The sequence below is a fragment of the Alligator sinensis genome, unplaced genomic scaffold, assembly GCF_000455745.1.
Source record: "Alligator sinensis unplaced genomic scaffold, ASM45574v1 scaffold472_1, whole genome shotgun sequence".
In the NCBI taxonomy this organism is placed as follows: Eukaryota; Metazoa; Chordata; order Crocodylia; family Alligatoridae; genus Alligator; species Alligator sinensis.
Window position 1 is genome coordinate 891757 of NW_005842518.1, and position 21290 is coordinate 913046.

Consider the following 21290-nt stretch of genomic DNA (forward strand, 5'->3'; position numbering starts at 1 on the left):
GGGGGGGGGGGGGGGACACGACACACACACAAAAAAAAAAACAAAAACAGTGAGGGGCCTGATCCTTCCCACCCCCTCCCCCTCCCAAGCTTGCCCACCTCTCCCGCTGCCAGGGGGCAACCTGACAGGTGCCCTGGTGCTTCTCTCCATGGTGGTGGCCCCTAGGACCACCCAGGCAGCATGTCAGCAAGTGTGTGCTGCCCAGGAGTCACCACTCTCACAGAGGGAAGCACTGGGGTCCCCTGTAGCTCAAGGCCTGTGTGACCTGCTAGCAGCTCACTTCCCAGCCATGGGAGATGCAGGCAGGCTCTGGGAGGGAAGAGGGGTGGGGGGGAAATAAACTCAGGCCCCTTGCCATTCCCCTAGAAGAACCTACCCACGCAAGCTGATGTCAGATCGTGCAGCCCCTGAGCTGCAGGATGGCCTGGTGCTTCCCTCCGCAGCGACAGTGCCCCCCAAGCAGGTGCTAGTTGCGCAGGTACAGCCCCAGCTCACAGGCTGCACCCGACAGATCCAATGGTGACTACGACCACCTGGGAATGGGTTGGTTGCCCAGGGAAAGTGGCAGGAGGGCAGCTGGGTGTGCTGACAGCCAGCTAGGGCAGTGGGGATGGTGCAGAGGGCACTGGAAACCCGCCAAGCCCGAGCTTCCCTGAGCATACCCTGGCTTCTAGCGCCCTGTGCCTTTTCTGGATAGGGCCCGTGTACACGTGAGGAATATCACTGTAATTTGTTACATAGCAAACTAAAATACATGAGATGTTTTAGTTTGCTACATAAAAATTTAAATTGAAATACACTGCCGAACATGTTTACTGCTACAAAATGTAATCATAACATGCTGCCAAATGTGTACACTTATGCAATTAAACCACTAAAAGGGGCAATCTCCTCACATGTACAAGAGCCCTCTTATTCTGACTATGAGCAAGTTAGGTCAGATTTTTGAAAAAATATGTATTTATATTCCTAAGTCTGTGTTTACACACGGACAGCTTTATGTAGCCTTTTTGAGGGTGAGAAATTTTGATTCCATTAAAGTAGTAGGTCAAAGGATAACTAAAAATCCTGTATTAAATAAATACTTTCGCACTTAAATTATTAATGGAAAAAACTTTCAACTCTTTCATACTCCCTCCACATCTTCCACTGGAATAGCCTTCTGCTTTAAAAAAATCATTTTCTCAACATGGAAACCTCTCCTTTAGGGATTTCCACCCCCATAACCATTCACTACTAATCCACTTAAATTGTTTTGAACATGCTCGCTATTTTTTGCACTGCATCTGTCCAATTAAGATATAAGCTCCTGGCAGATGCTTGTTTTATCTATCTGTTATTTTTAAGTGCTCAGTGTACCAGTGGGTCATTGTTTATTCCCCGTTTGCAGCTTGTATATTACAACAAAATCCAGTGCTGAAACCATCATTGCATTTTGCTCTGTCTTATCAAAGAAAGCCAGTGCTTCTCTCTCTTTCTCTTACAGGATGCTGGTGTTCATAGTAAAACATGGTATGCTGCTGACTGTGATCGCAAAACTGCAGAAGATGCATTATACAGATCAAATAAGGTAAAGCAAATTGTTCACATTCACAGTCTCATTCTTTTAGGGACAATTTAGAAATACAGAATGAGGAACACACTAGAAGTATTCCAAGAAAGGTTGGGCTACACGCTGAACAAGTTAGAAGACTCCCTGCAGGATTCTAATTTGGCTGAAGTAAGCTCTAAACTCTTTGGATACTGCCCCTTGATAGGACCTTCCTGTTCTGCTTCTCTAAAGCCAATCAAAGCAGTACCTATGCTATTCAGAGTCTGATATAAGGTAAAAATACTGTAGAAAACAAGAGAGAGAAGAGATCTGCTAGTTCATGTCCATCCCTGATGGGTGCACACGGTAATGCACAGCTGTTAATTAAGCTCCATGTCACAGATCAGCTAACACTGCCTACTGTCTCATATGAAAGTGCTAGTATCAATAGGAACCGGTGCTACCAGCATTTGGAGCACATGCGCACACATACCACCACCAGAGTATTTGGAAATCAGTATTTTAGATACTACCTCAGCTTCCTGTTTGAGATCATATCTACCTACACTGAAAGTTCTGTCTAGTGCCATAGGGAGCATCAAATATAAAGGCAAAACCTGGACTACCAGGCAGATTCCCAAGGTTGGAAAGGACTTATGTTTCCACCAGGCAGGAGAAGGGACTGAACACAGGGGTAATTTTTAGAGTAGGATGTTGCTGCATAGGAAGCATATCCTGACACTAGCACTCAGCTTTTCTTTGCTACTTCTACAAAGCTGAAGCAATTTTTTCATTCTCTCAGGTTTTCACTCCTTTCTTGCCTTTTCACTACTGTTAGTAGCTTGTAAAGCCTTCACTTAAAATGGCCTCTGCACAGGCTGCTGCATGCTCATTTTCTTCCTGTCTCTGTGGGTGAAAGAGCACATCCAGCAGCAGTGACAGAGGCTTTTGAGACAACAGTGAAGCCTGCTAAATAACATCTGCATAAGTTTAGTTGAGACAAAGGAACCTTTTCCCCCCCATCATCATTTTTTTTCCATTGGTTATATTAAATAATGATACAAATTCAGTGACACCAACAAAGTAGCAAGCTACTACAATTTTTTTTAAACTATTAAAATTACTGCATTGTTTCTTATTTTAGGATGGATCTTTTCTAATAAGGAAGAGCTCTGGACAAGACTCAAAGCAACCATATACACTAGTTGTGTTTTATAACAAGAGAGTTTATAATATTCCTGTTCGATTTATTGAATCAACAAAACAATATGCACTGGGCAGAGAAAAAAATGGTGAGGAGGTGAGTGATTTTTCTTGTTTCAACTTTTTGCCCATGTAGATAAAGATTAAAGTACGTATTTTAAATTACACTGTGAAGAGTGTAAGTCTTGATGCCTGAAAATAGAAAATATACCCATAAAACAATAGATATATCCCTTATACTGGAAAATGAATACAACATTTGTACTTTAAATCCAGATTGAATTCATTTATTACAGATTGTAAGAAGCCTTTAAATACACGTTTGGACAGTCATCACCAGGATCAGAGCTGTAGTTTAGTCTAAACTCTCGAACCTCTCTCAGGAACTACTCCTCTCCACCCTTCCTCTGAAGCTCACGTTACATTAACAAAGAGCAGCCATAAAAGAAGGGTAGAGAAATGTAGTTAGAATTATTCATTCACTCTCTCTGCCCAGTACCTACCAAAAAAGGAAGGATGCAGACTGTTAAAACTCTTCCAGTTTTAATGTTATGCCGCTTGCATAATTCAGCTATTTTGAAAGCTGCATGGAGACTGGGAACCCAAATACTGATTTAAAAAAAAAAAAAAAAAGCTTTTTCATACGTTAGGATGGCCTTTGAGGGATCTTGACTTAGCTTTACCTGAACCTAGTCAAGCTGCCTCTCAGGTGATGGGTCTGAAGCCAGAGAACAGATGATGGTCTACAGATGCATCAGTTAAAGGCACATCAAGAAATTCAAGGAGAGAGAGCCACCTCTGCAGGAGGCCTGAGCCAAGAGGAAAAGGTAGTAGGACCCTGTATGACTGTTTTTACATGGAGAAATAAGCCCACTTCTAAAGAAAGGGTTTCCTGATGTTTGGAGCTTTCCAAACCTGAAGGTTTCCTGATGTTTGGAGCTTTCTTTGACAGCTGGACTGGTAGCTAATAGGCTTATTGCTAATTGCTCATAAACCAATAGTTTTCCAGATCACCTAGAAAAATTTGAGAGAAGATACTCAGGCTAGGATCCTCCAAATCCTTTTCATAAGATTAGCTGTAGGAGTACAGTTTCATTATTGCTGTAAATGTGTCACCAGAAACATACCATTATGGGTACTGATATTTTCTCTGTTCTACTAGCTCTACCAAGCTATACTGGAATTCTGTGCTAAAGGAAGCCAAGAATGTTGTAGACACAGCATGCTTAAGTTTTGGAATAGTAGAGCCACCATTTGGTAACACTCTTGGGGCATACAGAGACAGATATATCAAGTGCTTCAAATTCTGTTTTTGTTTTTTATTTAAGAGCACTTTGTAGTGCTTCAATAGCATATAGATATACAACTGCTTCCTAGCTAAAGCATTATTGTGAAGTGTTTCAGGGCAATCTGTTTCATCCAGGAGCACTTTTGATATAAATTTGAACTGATTTGTAATGTCCACTCAATTTGAATAGCACTTTCAAGTTGTTTTTAAAGCACTATATTAGGTCTATCCATTCCCCTCAGAGGAGCCCATGGTTCTCTATCATTGCATATACTGAAACTGGTAGAAAGGAAAGAAAAAGAAAATGGTCTTTGCAATTGCCAGTGTTAGCCACATAGTATAAATTACTTCTAATGGATTTCTCTTTTCTCAATCCAGCGCTTTGACAGTGTTGCTGAAATAATAGAAAATCATCAGCGCGCATCCCTTGTTCTAATTGACAGCCAAAACAACACAAAAGATTCCACCAAACTGAAACATATTGTACGAGTTTCATAATCACAACGAACTGTGGCAAAAGTTAAACTTAATTTTTCTTCAACTTTTTCAAAGTTTCCGGATGAACTGTGAAAGCAAACCATGCCATCCAGAGATACCAATCACTAGAATGGTCTTTGAAAGAATCCACTTAGCAATAAAAAATGCTGTGCATAAGGACTACAAGCCCATGCTGTTTTATCAAAATATCTAAGAGTTGTTTTTAATAATTACCTAAACAAGGTACAAACTATTTCTTTGTGGTGTCATCATTTAATGTGGTCATTCCAAATTCATGTCAATAAAAGATACATACCACAGAATGACTGTCATTCCTGTTTAAGGGATTTATTTCCTGGAGAATATACGCACTTTGCAAGTGAAGAAAAAAAATGTACCCACTTGTGGCATATATCTATTCAATACATTTAAAGAATTTACTGCTTTCAATAAAGTAACTTCCTTGCAAAATCCATAGCTCTTGACGTTAGAATGGCAATACCTAGGCAATGGACCTTGTATGCAGATAGGATTTTGCTTCATGTGATCATCTCCAGTAAAAATATCTAGGGTTTGTGTTTTTTTTAGATTAATAAATTTGTATTGTTTTCAACTCTTTGTGAGATTTTATGGTTGTATTTTAATGGGTAAATAAAACATTTCAAAATTCTAAAGCATGTAATGTCTAATAGTATTATTGGTTGACATTTAGTTCCAGCTGTACTTCATTACATCTCTTGAGTTTTGGTATAAATATTACCTTTGTATAAGCAATTTCACAAACTCTACTGTTAAAACGCACAAATTCTAGTGCCAAGATTACTAACATATACTTTTCTCACATCTGTATTTTTATGTTGTTCTGCAATGTATATTTTTTACTTAAGTTTTGTCAAATTCCTTTGTCTGAAAATTGTTACACTTCATTTCATAGTGCTTAGGGTCAGAAGGGACCTAAACAGATCATCAGGTCCGACCCCCGAGATCATCAGGTCTGACCCCCAGATAGCAAGAGCTGAACAATGCCAGATTCCTTCATTGCTAAACATTACTTAAATGTAACTTTATTACAACTGTCACTGTTCACAGCCCCAAAACCTTGATAAACAAATCCAATGGAGTTGTAAGCAACAACAAAAAAATGTAAACAAATTAGAGCAATGCCATTAGAAAGATGTGTTTCTTTGGCATACACGTTACACAAATTTTATTTCCCTTCCACTTAAGTAGAGTGCGTGTTAAGTAGCTCAAAGGGAGTAAGATTGCCAGGGCTGACTCACTGCTGAACTAGGTAGCACTCCCAAGAATTTACACTAGGGTACTGGGAATCATAAGCAACTTGGATTCCAGATTCTGCAATTATAGGGATACATGAGCCTAGGCCCAAAAGGTTATGTTTGGGAAAATGGTATGCAAACAAACAGTCTTGTAACAGGAACTGTAAGGCAATTTTAAATGGTAAAGAGTGTTACTAGCAATGGCTATAATGCTGTTTTATAAACAGATTGGTCTGTCCCCTTTTCAGCAGTGGGTCTGAGCCAATCAACCACCATCCAACTCATTTCATGTCATTCTGGAAAAAAGAGCTAAGTGTGGAAAAAGCCTTGAAAGAGAAGCCTGCTACAAAGCTTTCAAGCAATAAAAAGGTGGCCGAATAAGTCAGCCAGTATAAGCATAGACCTAAAATAGACTCCCGACAGACATTACACTTAAGTTGTGACTAACCGGCTAATCACACTTTTAAGTAGTGTTCTGACCACACATTTGATCCATTAATGGCATGATAAAATAAGGAATAAACCACAAAGTCATTACACAAAAATGTGTAATAACTTTATGGCTGGTTCCTGTCACGCCTTTAATTGAATGTGCCTGTACTCCCAGCCTCCAGAACAAACTGGAGCCTTTCAGGACTCCCATGTGTTCCAAAGGCTGGGAGCACCCTCCATTGATCAGGCCTCCCAGCCAGGAGAGCACAGGGAGACAAGCTTGCTACTTACCAGTACAAGAGGAGCCTGGGATCCTGATCCTAGGCTCCCCCCACAATGTTGTGATAGGATCTGACGCTCAATCCCAACTGCACCTCCTCCCATGCACATGTGGCATGGCAGGAAGCATGACTGTTGGGATCATACATCAGATCCCATCACACCTTTAACATCTCTCAAGGGCCATAGAGAGCTAGGGAAATCAGTAGGAGTGTCAGCACCCTGATAATGGGGCTGGGAAACTACATGGGAAAAGGTATTCCTAAAATATAACCAGCTGAGCTCCTCTGCATAGAAAGAACCTGGAAGTTAAGAGAGCTGACAACTGAACTATGGCATAGTCTGTAACACAGTGTAGATACCTGATCTAGCTGTGAACAACCTGCTGCAGATGCACTGCTTCCAATACCAGAGCTAGCTTGTTCACAGCTACACTGTCTGTAAGACCCTCACCTTATGTGCCACAGAAGTCAAAATGAGCCAAGGAACTGTAACAATGGAAAAAAAAATGATTTCATGATTAAAGCATACAAATGCTCCCTGAAGAATAAGACACTAACCATGCCCCTGCTAAAGTTCCTATGGGACACTAGTCAAGTACCTGAAACCAGTCTTTTCATAGGTGGCCTGTGTGTATCATTTTCTAAGTGACAGATTTAAGACTGTAGAGGTTAGATTTGCATAACTGAGCACTCACAGCTCCAACTGAGGTCAGTGAGAACTGTTACTTTAACACTGAATGCTTTGGGAAAAAAGAAAAAAAAAAAAAAATCAGGTCCTTGGTATCTCCAATTGCACATCGAAAAAAGAAGGGGGTGGTGGAAATCAGTGGATACATATACGTTAACCTCAGTGCCTCAGTTCCATACCAATGAGGAAATTAATCATCCTATCTTCAAGGTTTGAGAAGAAAACACATTAAACATACCCTTATTCAATAAATTTCAATTTATGCATGGAAAGGAATAGGGATCCAGTGGAAAAAGCAGTCAGACAATTAAAGCCTGCATTATGACGTATATGCACATTATAATATGCATATGATGAATTAATTTGTACAGGCCACATTATTTTGGCAGTTCCCAAGTTTGAATACCTGCAATTGCAACTTTATATCTTATTTCAATCCAGTTTACTGTGGCTGTGTCTACATGAGACGCTGACTGCGCAGTCATTATTGCACAGTCACTTAGTACTTGTATAAACAAGTACTAAATAACTGTGCGGCAGCTGGAGTTACTGCACAGTAGCATCACCGAATGGCTTTTAGGTGACACTGACTGTGCAATAGCTTATTACTACTGTGCAGTAGCATTGAATCACACTTCCTGCCATGTGATGCTCCTGCACAGTAGTAACGAGCTATTGCGTAGTCAGTGTCTCATGTAGATGTGGCTTGTATCTACTTCCCTGGGTTCTGCTGAGGAAAAAAAAAATTAAGATTCATCATGTTACACCAGTGATTCTTAAGCTTGGTACCATGAGATCCTTTTAAATAATGCTACAGCATTCCATGAAATATTAGCAGTTAGGCATGCAAACACCTACATGATTCACAAGATAAACCCAGAAATTTCAAATGGGAACCCAGTGTCAAAAACATTCTGATGTTTTAGTCTGAGATCTTTCCAACAAAGATCTACTCTTCCACCCCTATTTCCCTTCCCCAAGCTCCACCCTCCACTGGCTCTTAACCCCTTCACCTACACATGAGAAAAACAGTCCTGGAAATCAAGAGACAGATGAACTCATTTGAAAATTTAGCTGCCAAAACACTAACAAATGTCTCCAAAACATGCATGAATCAAGGTTTTCCAACAGTCATGCCTCTATCACATTTAAAGTGCCTGCCACATAGTAAAGACACTAACGCATCTCAATTAAGCTGCTGTAGTGTCTTTTTTTTTTTTAAGTGAGGGCAAAAAGATGAATTTGTCCTTAAACATGTTCTTGGAACTAGATGTACTAGTTTTGCACAATTTTAAAAAGCCACATACATAGCCTGAAGCAGATGACCTAGCATAAAAAACTTCATTCCAAACTGCTAAAAGTTGGCAAATGTATAAATCAACTGAAAGCAACATGTTATAATGGGGAGTATGTATCTAGTCTTATGTAGAGGAGGTTGTAAGTATTCTATTTATAATGTTAATTTAAGAGAGATTGTGACAGAGTCAATTCACATGACCTTTAGTTTGATGTTAATAATCTATTCTAAAATGTTTTCACATCAACCAATGCTATTATCCTCCATGAAGGTCTTTAAATAAATGCCTGTAATACTTACATTTGGCAGACAAATATTTACAAACTTGTGAATTAAAGAAGCCCCTCTTAGTAGGATTCTTCAGCTATATGAAGAAGATGCATGAGGAGTTAAAACACTCAAAAGATACCAACATTTTCTAGAAATGCAAAACTTAAAAAAATGTATAAGACAGTATACTTGACTGTAGTCTCTAAAAAGTTATGCTTTCTATAATGGTAACTTGATCAATGCATTAAAAAATGTCCTGAGTGGTTCAGAAGACTATATAAAGGTACAATAAACCTAAATCCTCATTTTTTTAAAACTAGCTATTAGTAGTTGATCATGCGAGTCCAGTAAATAATCAACATTTGAACACCTACATCACAGAAATTGTTTGTAATATTTTATACCCTATATCAAATTTTATAATTTTTTTTATTTACAAAAACATCCATATATCAACTCAGGCTGCTAGAAGTTATTTTGCTGCAGCAGTGAATTGTCATCAGTATGCAGGCTCTGTCTGGTTACCCTGCAACATGCCACACTGAAGCAGTCTAAGTGGTAGACTCTTTCACAAGTTAGTGTTAAAAAGCTAAGCAAGTCCCACAGTGCTTCCATTCTCCACACTACAGTGTTTGTTTTAAAACTAAGACTGAAATTTGAATTTCAGTCTCTTCATGAAGGAAAAGCAGCTCTCTTAAGTTTGAAGTACCTGGTGAATTAACACAATCTTGAATTTGCATATGTACATGCACATATGTTTCAATTCAAATCCACTCCCGTAACTACTATATCTATCCAAAGCCAAGAAGACTGAATATAAAAGATAACACTATTCAATATATTCTATGCATAGGAAATGTATTCGTTATAATTTTCCATGTATAGAATTTCATTATTGAAGCTGACCCTGCAGTGTGTCCCCCCCCACCACTGCAGCAAGAAAAGCAAGGCAGAGGGAGGCAGGTGATGGGTAGGGGGAAGAGGATAAGCTTGGCACGCAGCCCAGCCCCTGCTCTTTTGCCCCCTGCCAGACCTTGCCCCCTGCCAGACCCTGCCCCTCAGCACCTGCACCTCCACACACCCCTGACATCTGCATGCTCTGGCACCTGAATTTTAGCCCCCCTTCCCTCCCCGGCTCCAGTCCTGCCCTGGTCCAACCTGGTCACACAGCTATTGTGGTAGTAGTAACTCTGTCTGGGTCCTGGAGCCACAGCCTGGGCTGGAAATGGCACTATCATCAACATTACCAGGCCAGGCTGGAGTGGAGCCATGGCTGAGCTATAGCCAGAGGGTAAGCAATGGAGGCAGAGACAGCAGAGGCAGCAGCTAACACATCCTGGGCTACGGCCAGTCAAGAGCCACAGTAGCTGGCCATCCTCCTCCCCCACAACCCCATACTCAAATCCAAGAAGGGAACTTTTTTCTCCATGTTAAATAAGGGGTGGGAAAACCTCCTTTTTGATTAAAATAAATACAGTACACACATAGCTCTTTAGGAAAATCCTCAGATCATGTCTAGATGACAAGTTTGGCAAGCCTGGCAATGATACCCTAAAATATGCTGCATGAATCCAAATCTGAACCTGTAGTCCCTTCCCCTACCTTCCTATGATCCTAAGTGTGTTACCCTCTACAACCAGTAGAGCTGCATTCATGTGCACCAAAATCAGGCTAATTAACACGGCTGAGGGGCAGTGCCATTTAGCCTACCCCCATCACCACATGGCCTACTGTATCCTACTTCTAGTTGGACCGAGGTTGTGCGCATGTTGCAGTGCTCTCATTTGTGAGTGCCACTGCCAGACATAGTAACTGTGTGATCTAGACACAGCCTTAATCACACACCAGTGAAAAAAAACCCACAAAATGACATAAAACATCCACAGAGAACTTCAGTGTATACACCAAAAAGATCTAGAGGTCAAGATTAAAAGTCTGTTGAGAGCAAAGCTGCTCTTAGTCACCACTCACTGGGGTGAGAACAGAAAAATCAGATCACTCAATACATTTTGGAACTTCAGACACTTATTTAAAAAAAAGTCTCCTGGGCCAAGTAAATATTAACTCAACACATCCAGAAAGGCATAAAAAATGATGCCAAGCAATCTGTCAATGCTAAAACTTTTTACAGGGAGACCCAAAGAGGAAGCTTCTATTAAATGAACGTACTTGAATAATTTTCCTGATTTATAAATATTTAAACACTGAAAAATTTCATATGAAATATGCTAACACTCATTACCTTATAAAAATGAATCATGGGTTTCAATCTGTTCCCACCCACATCAGTAAGAGGCTTACCATTACCTTTGCTGGTATCAGAATCAGTCTCCATATTCAGATTTGGTTAACAATGCACCATTCTATAGAAAACCAGCATATGGCCTAAATATAATTTAAGGTCTTACACTGATTTACATGATGACCTTTTGCTGAATTTCACCAGTGATTTCCTACAATATTTGGAAAGCTGAAATCAGATTTCTGGGGTATAATCTTGGCAAAACTTCCACCAACTTATTAAGGACTCCAAGACTTAGTCTACCCCACCTGAACATAGTAATCTCCAAAGGACAGGTTATGACTCAGGCTACAGGCAGGTACACACAGAGAAACAGAAGGCTCCTTAGTCACTTTCACTAGCTATTTCTTTCATCCTCACCAACGGGAATCCTGTGAGGATGTTAATCCCCTTCCCCTTTGTATGGATGAGGAATGGCCAAAGCATGAGTGAAGACAGTTAAGTAATCTATACTTACTAACTGCAGAGATTACTACCCCTCCCCCCCCCACCGAAGACATTATAATCTAATTTCTGGTCTGCTACTACGAGTGCAGGACATCCTACCCCTTTCTCACAGCTTGTGACAGAACATATTTAGAAATTCTATAAATGCTCACAATCATCTGTAAACATAGTTATAGCAAATTTAATGAGAGTCAATACAAATTAGGAATGTTCATCATTCTTAAACACTATATACATTATGAATATTATATATATGCACACATACCGTATATTTTCAACTGATTCCATTCTCAGGCTCAATGTATTAAACACAATTGTAACATGTTTATTAATTTATATGAAAAATACTTCACTAAGAAAGTAGACAAACTGCACAGAAATAGTACAAGTGTCATGTGCATAGCAATATAGCTTAAAGCATTCACATATGGCTTTGTTTAAATGAAACTATTGGGGTATGGCCCTAGTTGGACCAATGGTTACACAGTTGACATAATGTAAACTGCTTCACATCTTTTAGGCACTTGCTAACAATAGTGTTCAATCCCTGAAAACAACAAACTCAAGAACTAAACATCTGAAATTAAAACAAAACAAATCCCAAGGATAATAGCTGTGTGTAGTTGAAAAACCTATAAATCAATTTTAGTAGTGCATGCACAGAACTGAAAGAAGGGCGAGGAAAATTTCTGTGCAAGATTTATAGCAAATAACTGAATATAAAAATATTTACATGTTTAGGTTTCTTAAATATGTACACAACCAAACCCCTGAAGACTTAGTCTAGAGAATAAAAATATAGGACATGATAGTAGTAACAAAAAAAAAATAATAATAATAATATGCAGTTTTATGGAACTGTATTTGCCATTAATTTTATATCTACCCCACAAAGCTCTTTGTTTCTCTAGGTCCAGCATCATCAAAAAAATCCATTCCTCTTTTAAAACAGAACCATTTTGAATTATTTTAAAACTTTATCAGTGATACTAAAATATAAAACAAATAACCTGTGTGTCATAATTTGGCTCTTTAAAAAGGAGTACTGTATGGTAGTTAATTTTTTGCTTTTTTCATTCATTCAGCAACATTATCTAACAAATTCCAATCCCGAGTAGCTTCCATTAGATGTCGCTGGCCATGTCCCACCCAATTATCTTGATTGTCAAATATCCTACCACAAAACCAGCAGCTAAATTTAGCTTTCAGGGTATTATCAGAGGTAGTTTTCACAATCTGATAATTGTTTTTACTTGTCTTTTTCAATGTCAATTTTAACACAAATCTTTCTTTTACAGGACTTATAGGTTTAATCATCCTGTGCCTCTTCTGAGAAAGATTTTCAGTAGTTATGTCCAAAACACTGCAATACGCTGGTTCCAAAAGAGCATCTATAGTTCTCTTTGACAATGAAACCTTAAGAACATGTCCTTTGAATTTACTAATTGTTTTCATTACATTGACAACTTCTGGAACATCTGCATCAGGATGGTTCAATACGACAACTGGCTGATTCCTCCGAGGACATTTTACAAGTTGCTTAGAACTAAAAGGAAGTAGTTTTAAAGTTCTCACAGTTTCTTTTGATGCCCTTGGTCTGTGTGGGCCACCTGATTCAGTAATAACTTGAGTCCGATTCTTTTCCTTACATTTCCTGTGCAACATTATTTTTTTTCTAGGGGGCTCTTGAAAATCATCTTTCGTTTTTCGTTTGAAATTCTTTCTTTGTGAAACCACTGCTTCAGAACAAGCTTGTTTTAACCGAGTTTTGACTTTTGAAATTGTGTTTCTGGTGTTCCACGTGGACTTTTGACTGTCAAAACTATTCCCTTTGTTAGCGCTTACACTTTGTCTACAATTAACTGAACATCTCTGCGACCGTGCCCCCATAGGCTTAGTGGAATGTACAGGTTCTGCAGGAAGTACAGAATAAGTTGAATTAGAGCTTGCCAAAGAGGCATTTGCTGGCATCAATCTACCTGGTAAGAATAAGGCATCGCTAGAAGAAAGAAGAGTTTGTCTCTGTGCTAGTGCAGGATTTTTATGAGACTGCGTGCTCTCCAATTGTAGCGAGGGCACCGATTTGCTGGTTGACTGACTTATACCAGCCATTACATTAGAAGTTTTTATTTTCAGCAAAAGCTTTTGTTGCATGGCTCCAGTTGTTTTCTTTGGTTGACAGTTTTGATTATAAGCATTATCTTGAAAAACATCACATACTGCAGGATTGTTTGGTGTCATACATTTTAGAAAAACTGCTTGTCGTCCATCGGGCAATAGTGCATAGACTGGTTGTTCCTCTTGGTTCCCCCTTTTCACTGACTCAAAGGAACCAAACACAGCATCTTTATGTTCTGGCAACATTTTTACAGAAGAAAATCTTTTCACAGATGAATCAGGTGAATTTGTAATGACAAGAGGCTCTCTGAATGGCATACTATTTGATGAACCATTTACTACCCCATCAGGTGCATTGCTAACGCTACAGGAATTCCGAAGGTTTCTAAAACTATTATTTTTTGCATCCGTCTTTGAAGATGGTGTTATTTTACTAGACTCTTTAGATGCAACTCTCTCCAAAACCTGAGAACTATCACTGGCGACATTTGCAACTGCTCCAAATTTCCCACTAAATGTCAGTATCATTCCAGGTCCTTTATTTAAAACAAAGGATGCAGGTATACCTTTATTTGTCTGAATATCAGATGAACTGGTTGATGGAAGAGCTTTTCCTGAAACAACTTGTAATCCTGGCTGGTTAGCAAGATGCAAAGGTACAAAATATCCTGCTGGAGGTGACTGAACCAAAAGCGTTTTCTTCTGTTCTGGAAGAATTGATGAAAAGCTGCTAGGATTTTGGGCTGTAGACCTCAATCTGTCTTTTATCAACTGTCTTGTTATGATTGCGTCTGTGTGATTTTTTAGCAACGCATCAACACCAACAATTCTAGATAAGTTATCTATTTCTTCTGTATTAATCACTGGTGTCCTCCCCTTACCTTCATTTCTTATGCTACTTCTCACATTCAGCTCTCTTTCTGCATTAGCTGGAAGACTGGGTAAACTACATGCACTTACTGAGTCTTTTAAGTGTGTAAATGTTTTAGTACCCAGCTGATGACTCGACAATGACTGGTCACAATGAGGTTTAATGAACTTATTTAACTTACTGTGAGATTCTTGCTGAGTAGTTGTTTTTACTTTTAACACATCTTGTAATAACTGGTTTACTTCAGGGGACAAATAATTAGATGCCTGCTTACTTTGTAATGAGAAAACCGATGTGATCTTAGGCATGAGAGATGAATTAATACAGTCTGAAACATGTTCTGCCTTAGACCTCTCAGCTATGTTTTCTACCTCTGGATTTAAGTGAGTGTCCAAATACTGTTTGTCACCACTGTACTGTTTTTCCATAAAACACTGTCTACCATTAACGCATTCAGACTCATTTTTTGAAGGTAGAGAATTATTCTTAGTGTTTGCATATCCATAAATTCTATCAATATTTGACTGGGATGGCACATTTTTTTCCCAATTTAAGCCCTTTACCAGCTGTGAAAATGAGGATACAGATTCACTTCTCAAGCTGTTTTGCAAAGCAAGTGTTTTGCCATATGCGACTTCTTGAGATTTTTCATCTGTTGACATCCAAATATTTGCAGGATTGTCTGATATGTTCATTTTAGAGTAATTATGAAAAGGCGGTAATCCTTGGTTAAAAGAATCAACTGACGAACAGTAAAGATGATTAGTTCCACTGTTACTGTGCACGCCACCATTCTGTATTTTAAACTCATTAGGGAAGGGCATTTTCATGGGGTCATAGTGAAGTGTATTTGTAATCGTGGGAGACAATACCTGAGGATGACTGTGAGCAATGCAATTCCCCCAGGACAGAACATTATTTCTAGTTCCAACTTTTGTCTTCAAGTCACAGGGAGGTGCAGCTGAACCCAGCTTCACTGGCAATTGAGCTGAACTTCTTCCCACTACTACATCAGGAGGTGCTACAATCTGAGAACTATTCCTACCATATGATAAAGAGTTATTTTGTTTTTCTGTTCTCTGTTTCCCTGAATGAGAGGCAGGAACTGAAAGTGGAAAGGAGGTTAATGTGTGAACAGAATTATTCTTTGGGGTTGGCTGATCAGTCACATATGATGTAGTACTTGAAGACAAGCCAAAAGCATCAGTAGTCTGTAGTAAAGAATCAGATGAGCCATCTTTAACCCCATCAGATTTTTGTGGCAATGAACACAGGTTCTGTTTGTTTGTTGGTAATAGTTTTATTACAATATGTTGTTTTCCATCCACCATCTTAAATCCCATGAACTTAGCACTGTAGTTTGCTGGAACGGATATTTTATTGTTTTTCACCATCAGCACTGTAGGTCCATGAACAGCGTTTTTCAATAATCCCAAACTAAAACTTGATCTGTCTTCTATTTTACTATATTGTGCAGTGGTAGGAGACAACGTTCCACTTTGGAAATTATGCTTTTCATTAAGTATAACATGATCCTTTTCTTCACTCACGTGCAGATCTTTTACATACTGGATTGCCTCTTCAGAGTTGGGTTGAATTTTGTTCATATTTCTAAGCACTTGCAGGTTTCTCTCCCCAGTATTGTCACGTCCATGGTTAATTTTCTTCCGTCTCCAGAGCGCCTTCTTTGATGCTCCTGTTTTGTACCGTTTCAAAACAAGTTTTAGCCCTGTTGGAGTTTTTACAATTCCCTTTTCACATTTATCCTTTTCCAGTTTCTCTCTTGCATATAAGTGATCTCTATGCAAGGCTATGACATGTTTTAAAAGGCAATCCTTTCGTGATGCACTGTAGTTGCAATACTGACAACTGTAAGGAAATGAACCAGTATGAACAAGAAGATGCTTCTGGAACTCCCCTTTTGTACAACTTACATGATGGCATTTACCACATTTAAACTGAACTTCATTATGTCTATGAATGTGCTGAACAAATGTCCCCACATCTTGGGTAGAAAATCCACATGTTTCACATTGAAAGTGACCATTTACACAATGCTTTGATGTGAAGTGTTTTGTCAAATCCAACAAGGTATACATTTGCTCATCATTACAAATCTCACATTTTACTAAAGTGCTGCGATGGGTCCGCCGATGTTGTTTAAATGACTGAAAGTCACTAGCTGAAAAATTACACATTTCACAAGGATATGAAGGCAACTCTCCATGATGTAACAGTTGAAAGTGTTTCTGCAGATCATTTGGGCTATATTTAATGTTGTCTCTACATTTTGAACAGGTGAAATTCAGTATTTTTGCTGTAGTTTTCAACCCCTCTTCTTCAAATTGTACTTCTGGTTTCCTTTGCAAGTTGTTACCCTCTGAACAATTTAAGTTACTTCCATTTACTGTTTCTTGACTTAAAGACTTTCTTGCAGTTTGCTGTTTATGCTGAAACAGTTTTCTATATCGATCAACTTCATGTTTCAATACTACTTCATTTGGAATGTTCACTTTGGGTAAATCAATTTTCACATTTTTCAGTTTGTAAGAATAACTGACATCTAAAATTGCTGGTTCAGGCATTATGTTTAAAGTATCATTCACTAGTGCTTTTTCCACAGCATTTTTTCCAGAAAGTTCCTTTGCAGCATCATCTGTTAGCAGAGTTGTTTTTGTACCACAAAAAAAAAGGTCTTTTTCGGATGGCATTGTTTTAAAACATCCCTTTTTCTGTTTTAGGTAGGTTGAGAGATTATTCTTAATTTATGCAGCAGACAAGACTATTGTGCCGAAACCTCTTCAGATTTCTACGAATTTCCCCATTTTAAAAATTACCCTGAAATAAAAAAACAAAACAGCACAATGCATTAATCAGTTTTTAAAAAGCAACGACAACATGCTCTTCATCAAATTATTGAAAAAATACACACAGATCAACACATTATATTTATTTTTATTGCATTAAGTCTTAGAAGTTACCCGTACCAGGCCAAAAGAAAACAAACAAACAAACAAAAAACCTATAAAACATTTTTTTTCTGAAACTTCTCATTAGGTGTATAAGTATTTCAGTATATTAAAAGAAAATCACTACACTGAAAAAAAGGCAGCAAAATACTTTGGTAATCATAACTATAAAAAAGGCAGAGAAAGGCAGCGACTCAGACCAATTCATTCAGAAAGGCATGAGCTAGGCTACAACCTAGGTTGTCAAATATGTTTGTATATTCCTTGTAACAAAGCTTTTGTAAATAGAAGTGGATATTGTATAAGATTCAGAATGTCTCAGAATGCTGCTTAGATACATTCAGATTGTACACATTACTCAAGAAAAGATTAACTCTGGATTCTATCCATAAACAAGAAACAAAAACCCCACAATATTTCTCCTATGAAATGGGTACCGATGATTTTATAAGTACTAAAACTAGTTCAGTGAAATTTGACTCGAAGTGAAAATTATCAGCTTCTGTTATGTGTCCACCTCTCATAGTAGTTGCCAAGTATTATGCTTAGAATGTGAGAACATTTGATCTTAGTGTGTACATGGATTTACGTATGACTATATAGATGGATTTGAAGGCATATATTTATGGCAAAACAAAACTAACCCTTACAAAGCCAGTCTCATAACCAAGCTTCCTCCTAATCCATTCCCCCTACACTCTTTGGAATCTTTTTCTCAGTACTCCTGAACTACTCATTTCAAGACACGGAAGGTCTTCACACAAGATCAGATGGGAAACTCTTCAACCTGTCACAACTTAAAGCAAAGACTAAAGTTCGAAAGCTGCTTGCTTATCAAGGAGCTTCTATTTGCTGATGATGATGCTCTTGTAGGTGTTTGTCGTGGGCTATAAGAAATCATGGATCGCCTTCCAATAGCTTGCCAGGCATTTGCTCTCACTATCAGCATAAAGAAAACAGTTGTGCTAGAACAGGGAGTTCCACAAGATCCAGTCACCCTTAATGAGAACCAGGTAGATGTAGTCCAAAAGTTAAGTTACCTAGGTTCTACAATAACCACAAACCTCATTGAAGAACTTAATGTTCACATCAGAAATTCTGCTGAAGGTGGTGGCAGCCTAACTAAAAGAGCATAGAACAACTCAAAGCTTACCATGAAGACCAAAATGCTACTGTGCAAAGCTTGCGTACTCAGCACTCGTGTATGCTGGGGAAACATGGACAACTTATGCACATCAAGAGAAAAGGTCCAGCTTCCACCTGCACTGTTTACGCCGCATACTCAACATCAAATGGCAAGATAAAGTTACCAACACAAAGGTTCTTCAAAGGGCAAAATTTATCAGGTGTGACAGCCTAACCCAGACAGAGATGACTGTACTGGCTGGGCCATCTGAGCAGATCAGAAGATGGATGTATACCCATGGACATGCTATAGGGGGAACTATCAGAGGGAACAAGGACAACAGGACATCCCAAGCTTCGCTACAAAAATACATGCAAGCAAGATATGAAGACATTTGGAATTGATCCTGACTAATGGGAAACGCTGACAACCAACTGGAACAAGTGGCATCAGTCTCCACCAGGGTATTAGAGTCCACAACAGGAATTCATTCCAAAGGCTTGAAGAGAGAAGAGTCCACAGGAAGTAAGCAGCTCACAAGGCATCCAATCATGACGCATACACTTGTAACCACTGCCACAGATCATGCAAATCTCAGCTTGGACTATTCAGTCGCATGACACACTGCAAGCCATCTACGCCACAGGCTGCAATATCCACCGTCTCTTGCAGATGAGAGGATGCCAGTCATTGGTGTCTCATAACCAAGGCTCCTCCTAAATAAAAAGTTCTTGACGTTGGCAATGTCCATGAACATATTTATCTGGATTAGCAAACTGTAAACTCAGATAGATATGACTAGCATAATGACCTGTTCTACAAAGGCTCTGCATAGGTGCTTCCACAACAAGCTTCAGTAAAAGTATTAAAACAGAAATAAGTTATGGAAGCTCAAGTCCATGCCAAAACATAAGACCTTCCACATGGCAGCATAGTATCTGTTGGGATGGCCTGTCACTGAACATCATTTTCTGTTCTTGAAAGCAAACTGGCAAAGCAAGCAAGTCTGCACCTAACTCTTCCATAACCTATGAAGCTCTTTCTTGCACAGACCTCCTCCTTATGATTATTTCCCCACATTCTCACTTCCCTCCTACCTAGCAAAACTTGAGAGATCTGGAATGGAAGTATCACAAGATGCTGTAATCTGAGCTGCCATCATCCCCCCCAACCCCGCGCACAAGAACTACAAGAGCTTAAGTTACCAACTCTTATAACATCATTATTGGGGGCCTTCAAATATTTTGCCCACAGCCTGGAGAAAGAGGATCTTGTATTAAATGAAGAAGAAAGAAGCTAGAGGTTGCTAACTTTCAATATATTATAGGAAGAAAAAAATTTCTTAAAATATGCTTATACAAAAACGTTCTTAAGAACGTCTAAACAAGTGTTTGCAATGACAGACAGCAACACTTTCTAGTACTTTATACAGCAATAATTTGGACTGGATAATTAAAATTTAACTAACAGTAGCCCTAAATTAATTAAACCACAGAGTTTAAAATTAAGAAACAGGAATTTTACCCTTTGAAAACCAGTTAAACATGTCCTGTTATTGACAAATGTTCAATGAGTCCATTCTGTATTACTCTACTTCATATGCTACTTTGTAACCTTTGAAAGACACACATGCACAAGTTGTTAAAAAATATCGTTACATAAAATATATATTCTCTTGTCAATAGTACAATCCACTGATCTAGAAAAGCAGTGACTAGTTTCTGTAGAAAGCGTTAATGACCAAAACATGACAATTCTGCTGGACATCATCTTTAAAAGACATGCAGCCCATTAAGATTAGAGATCCCATTATGCAACATTTAATTTTGATGCTACCGGTTGGCTGCTCAGCTCGAGATAGAACATTGTACTGAATGGGAAAGTCTACAGTATCTACAGGCTGCATCTTCACTACACAAACTGCAAGTTAACATCTTACGCTAATATAGGAATTGTATATTAGCATTTTTTTCTTAAGAACATCTCTCACACGGTAAATCAACACCATTCTCTACTTACAAAATAAGTCTAATAAATGTATCCGTCTAAAAATAGGCAAATAAAACTTACATATTAAAACAAGATTAGGTTTCATTCTTCAATGGCCTTCTCAACATCTTTCACGTGGAAGAAAAAAGGGTGCTTATACAACGCTCGGAATTGGCCACAGTGAGGACAAATACTGGACTGAAGGATCTGGAAATATAGATTAAAAAAAGATTTTAAACTGCTGTAAAACATAAGGAGATCTTAAAAAGTAAATGAACACATGTTCTTCGCAATCTGATGCTGTGTATGTTTTTTAATAAAATGGGGGAGGAAAATCTATTGTGGGATAAGGCAGCTGTCAAGAACAAAATCAAATTGCTTCTCGGTCTCTTGAAGGCTCAGATTAAGTGAACTATTAAAAAAAAATCAATTAGAGCAGAATTGGGATTCGGCAAAACAAAAAACAGAAATGAAACACACAAAGTGCACCCTCGCACACCAAAATGTACCTTATCTCAGTTCCTTCGGTATTTCTAACCGTGGTATCCACATGCCCCGCTGGCCAGAAGCGGCAGATACTGTTACACAGAGCAGCCTTGGGTCCCTTTCCCCACCAGCTCCCAAACCTCAAGAATCAAAAGTCAAACTATGGGAAAAGCTATAAAACGATTCCCAAACTGAAAAGTGCTTTATTAAAAAACAAAAACAAGGGAAGGGGGGGGGG

At 38.7% G+C, this 21290-nt stretch overlaps 2 protein-coding genes across 7 annotated transcripts in view; one reads left to right on the forward strand and one right to left on the reverse strand.

Annotated features, from left to right (window-relative positions):
- BLNK (B cell linker) overlaps positions 1–5239 on the forward strand; it is a 162852-nt gene extending 157613 nt beyond the window's left edge. For 4 of the 6 annotated variants that reach the window (XM_014523655.2, XM_025213282.1, XM_014523656.2 and 1 more), the window contains 3 exons: positions 1487–1570; positions 2676–2831; positions 4401–5196. In XM_014523655.2, the coding sequence (XP_014379141.1) occupies positions 1487–1570; positions 2676–2831; positions 4401–4520 (360 nt within the window). In that variant the 3' untranslated portion in view covers positions 4521–5196. Of the gene's footprint in view, positions 1–1486; positions 1571–2675; positions 2832–4400 lie in introns of all 6 variants that reach the window. The other 2 variants (XM_025213280.1, XM_006031607.3) reach the window with 2 other exon arrangements.
- A 6422-nt stretch (positions 5240–11661) lies between these two features.
- ZNF518A (zinc finger protein 518A) lies at positions 11662–21281 on the reverse strand. The gene is made up of 3 exons (XM_006031608.3): positions 21076–21281; positions 20648–20773; positions 11662–17320 (listed from the first exon to the last, which is right to left on the reverse strand). The coding sequence occupies exon 3, from the start codon at positions 17191–17193 to the stop codon at positions 12571–12573; it is 4623 nt and encodes a 1540-aa protein (XP_006031670.1). The 5' UTR covers positions 17194–17320; positions 20648–20773; positions 21076–21281; the 3' UTR covers positions 11662–12570.
- Between the last annotated feature and the right edge of the window lie 9 nt (positions 21282–21290).

Bases quoted from the DNA above. Each gene is read 5' to 3' on its own strand.
- ZNF518A (XM_006031608.3), bottom strand. From the start codon at position 17,193: ATGCCATCCGAAAAAGACCTTTTTTTTTGTGGTACAAAAACAACTCTG.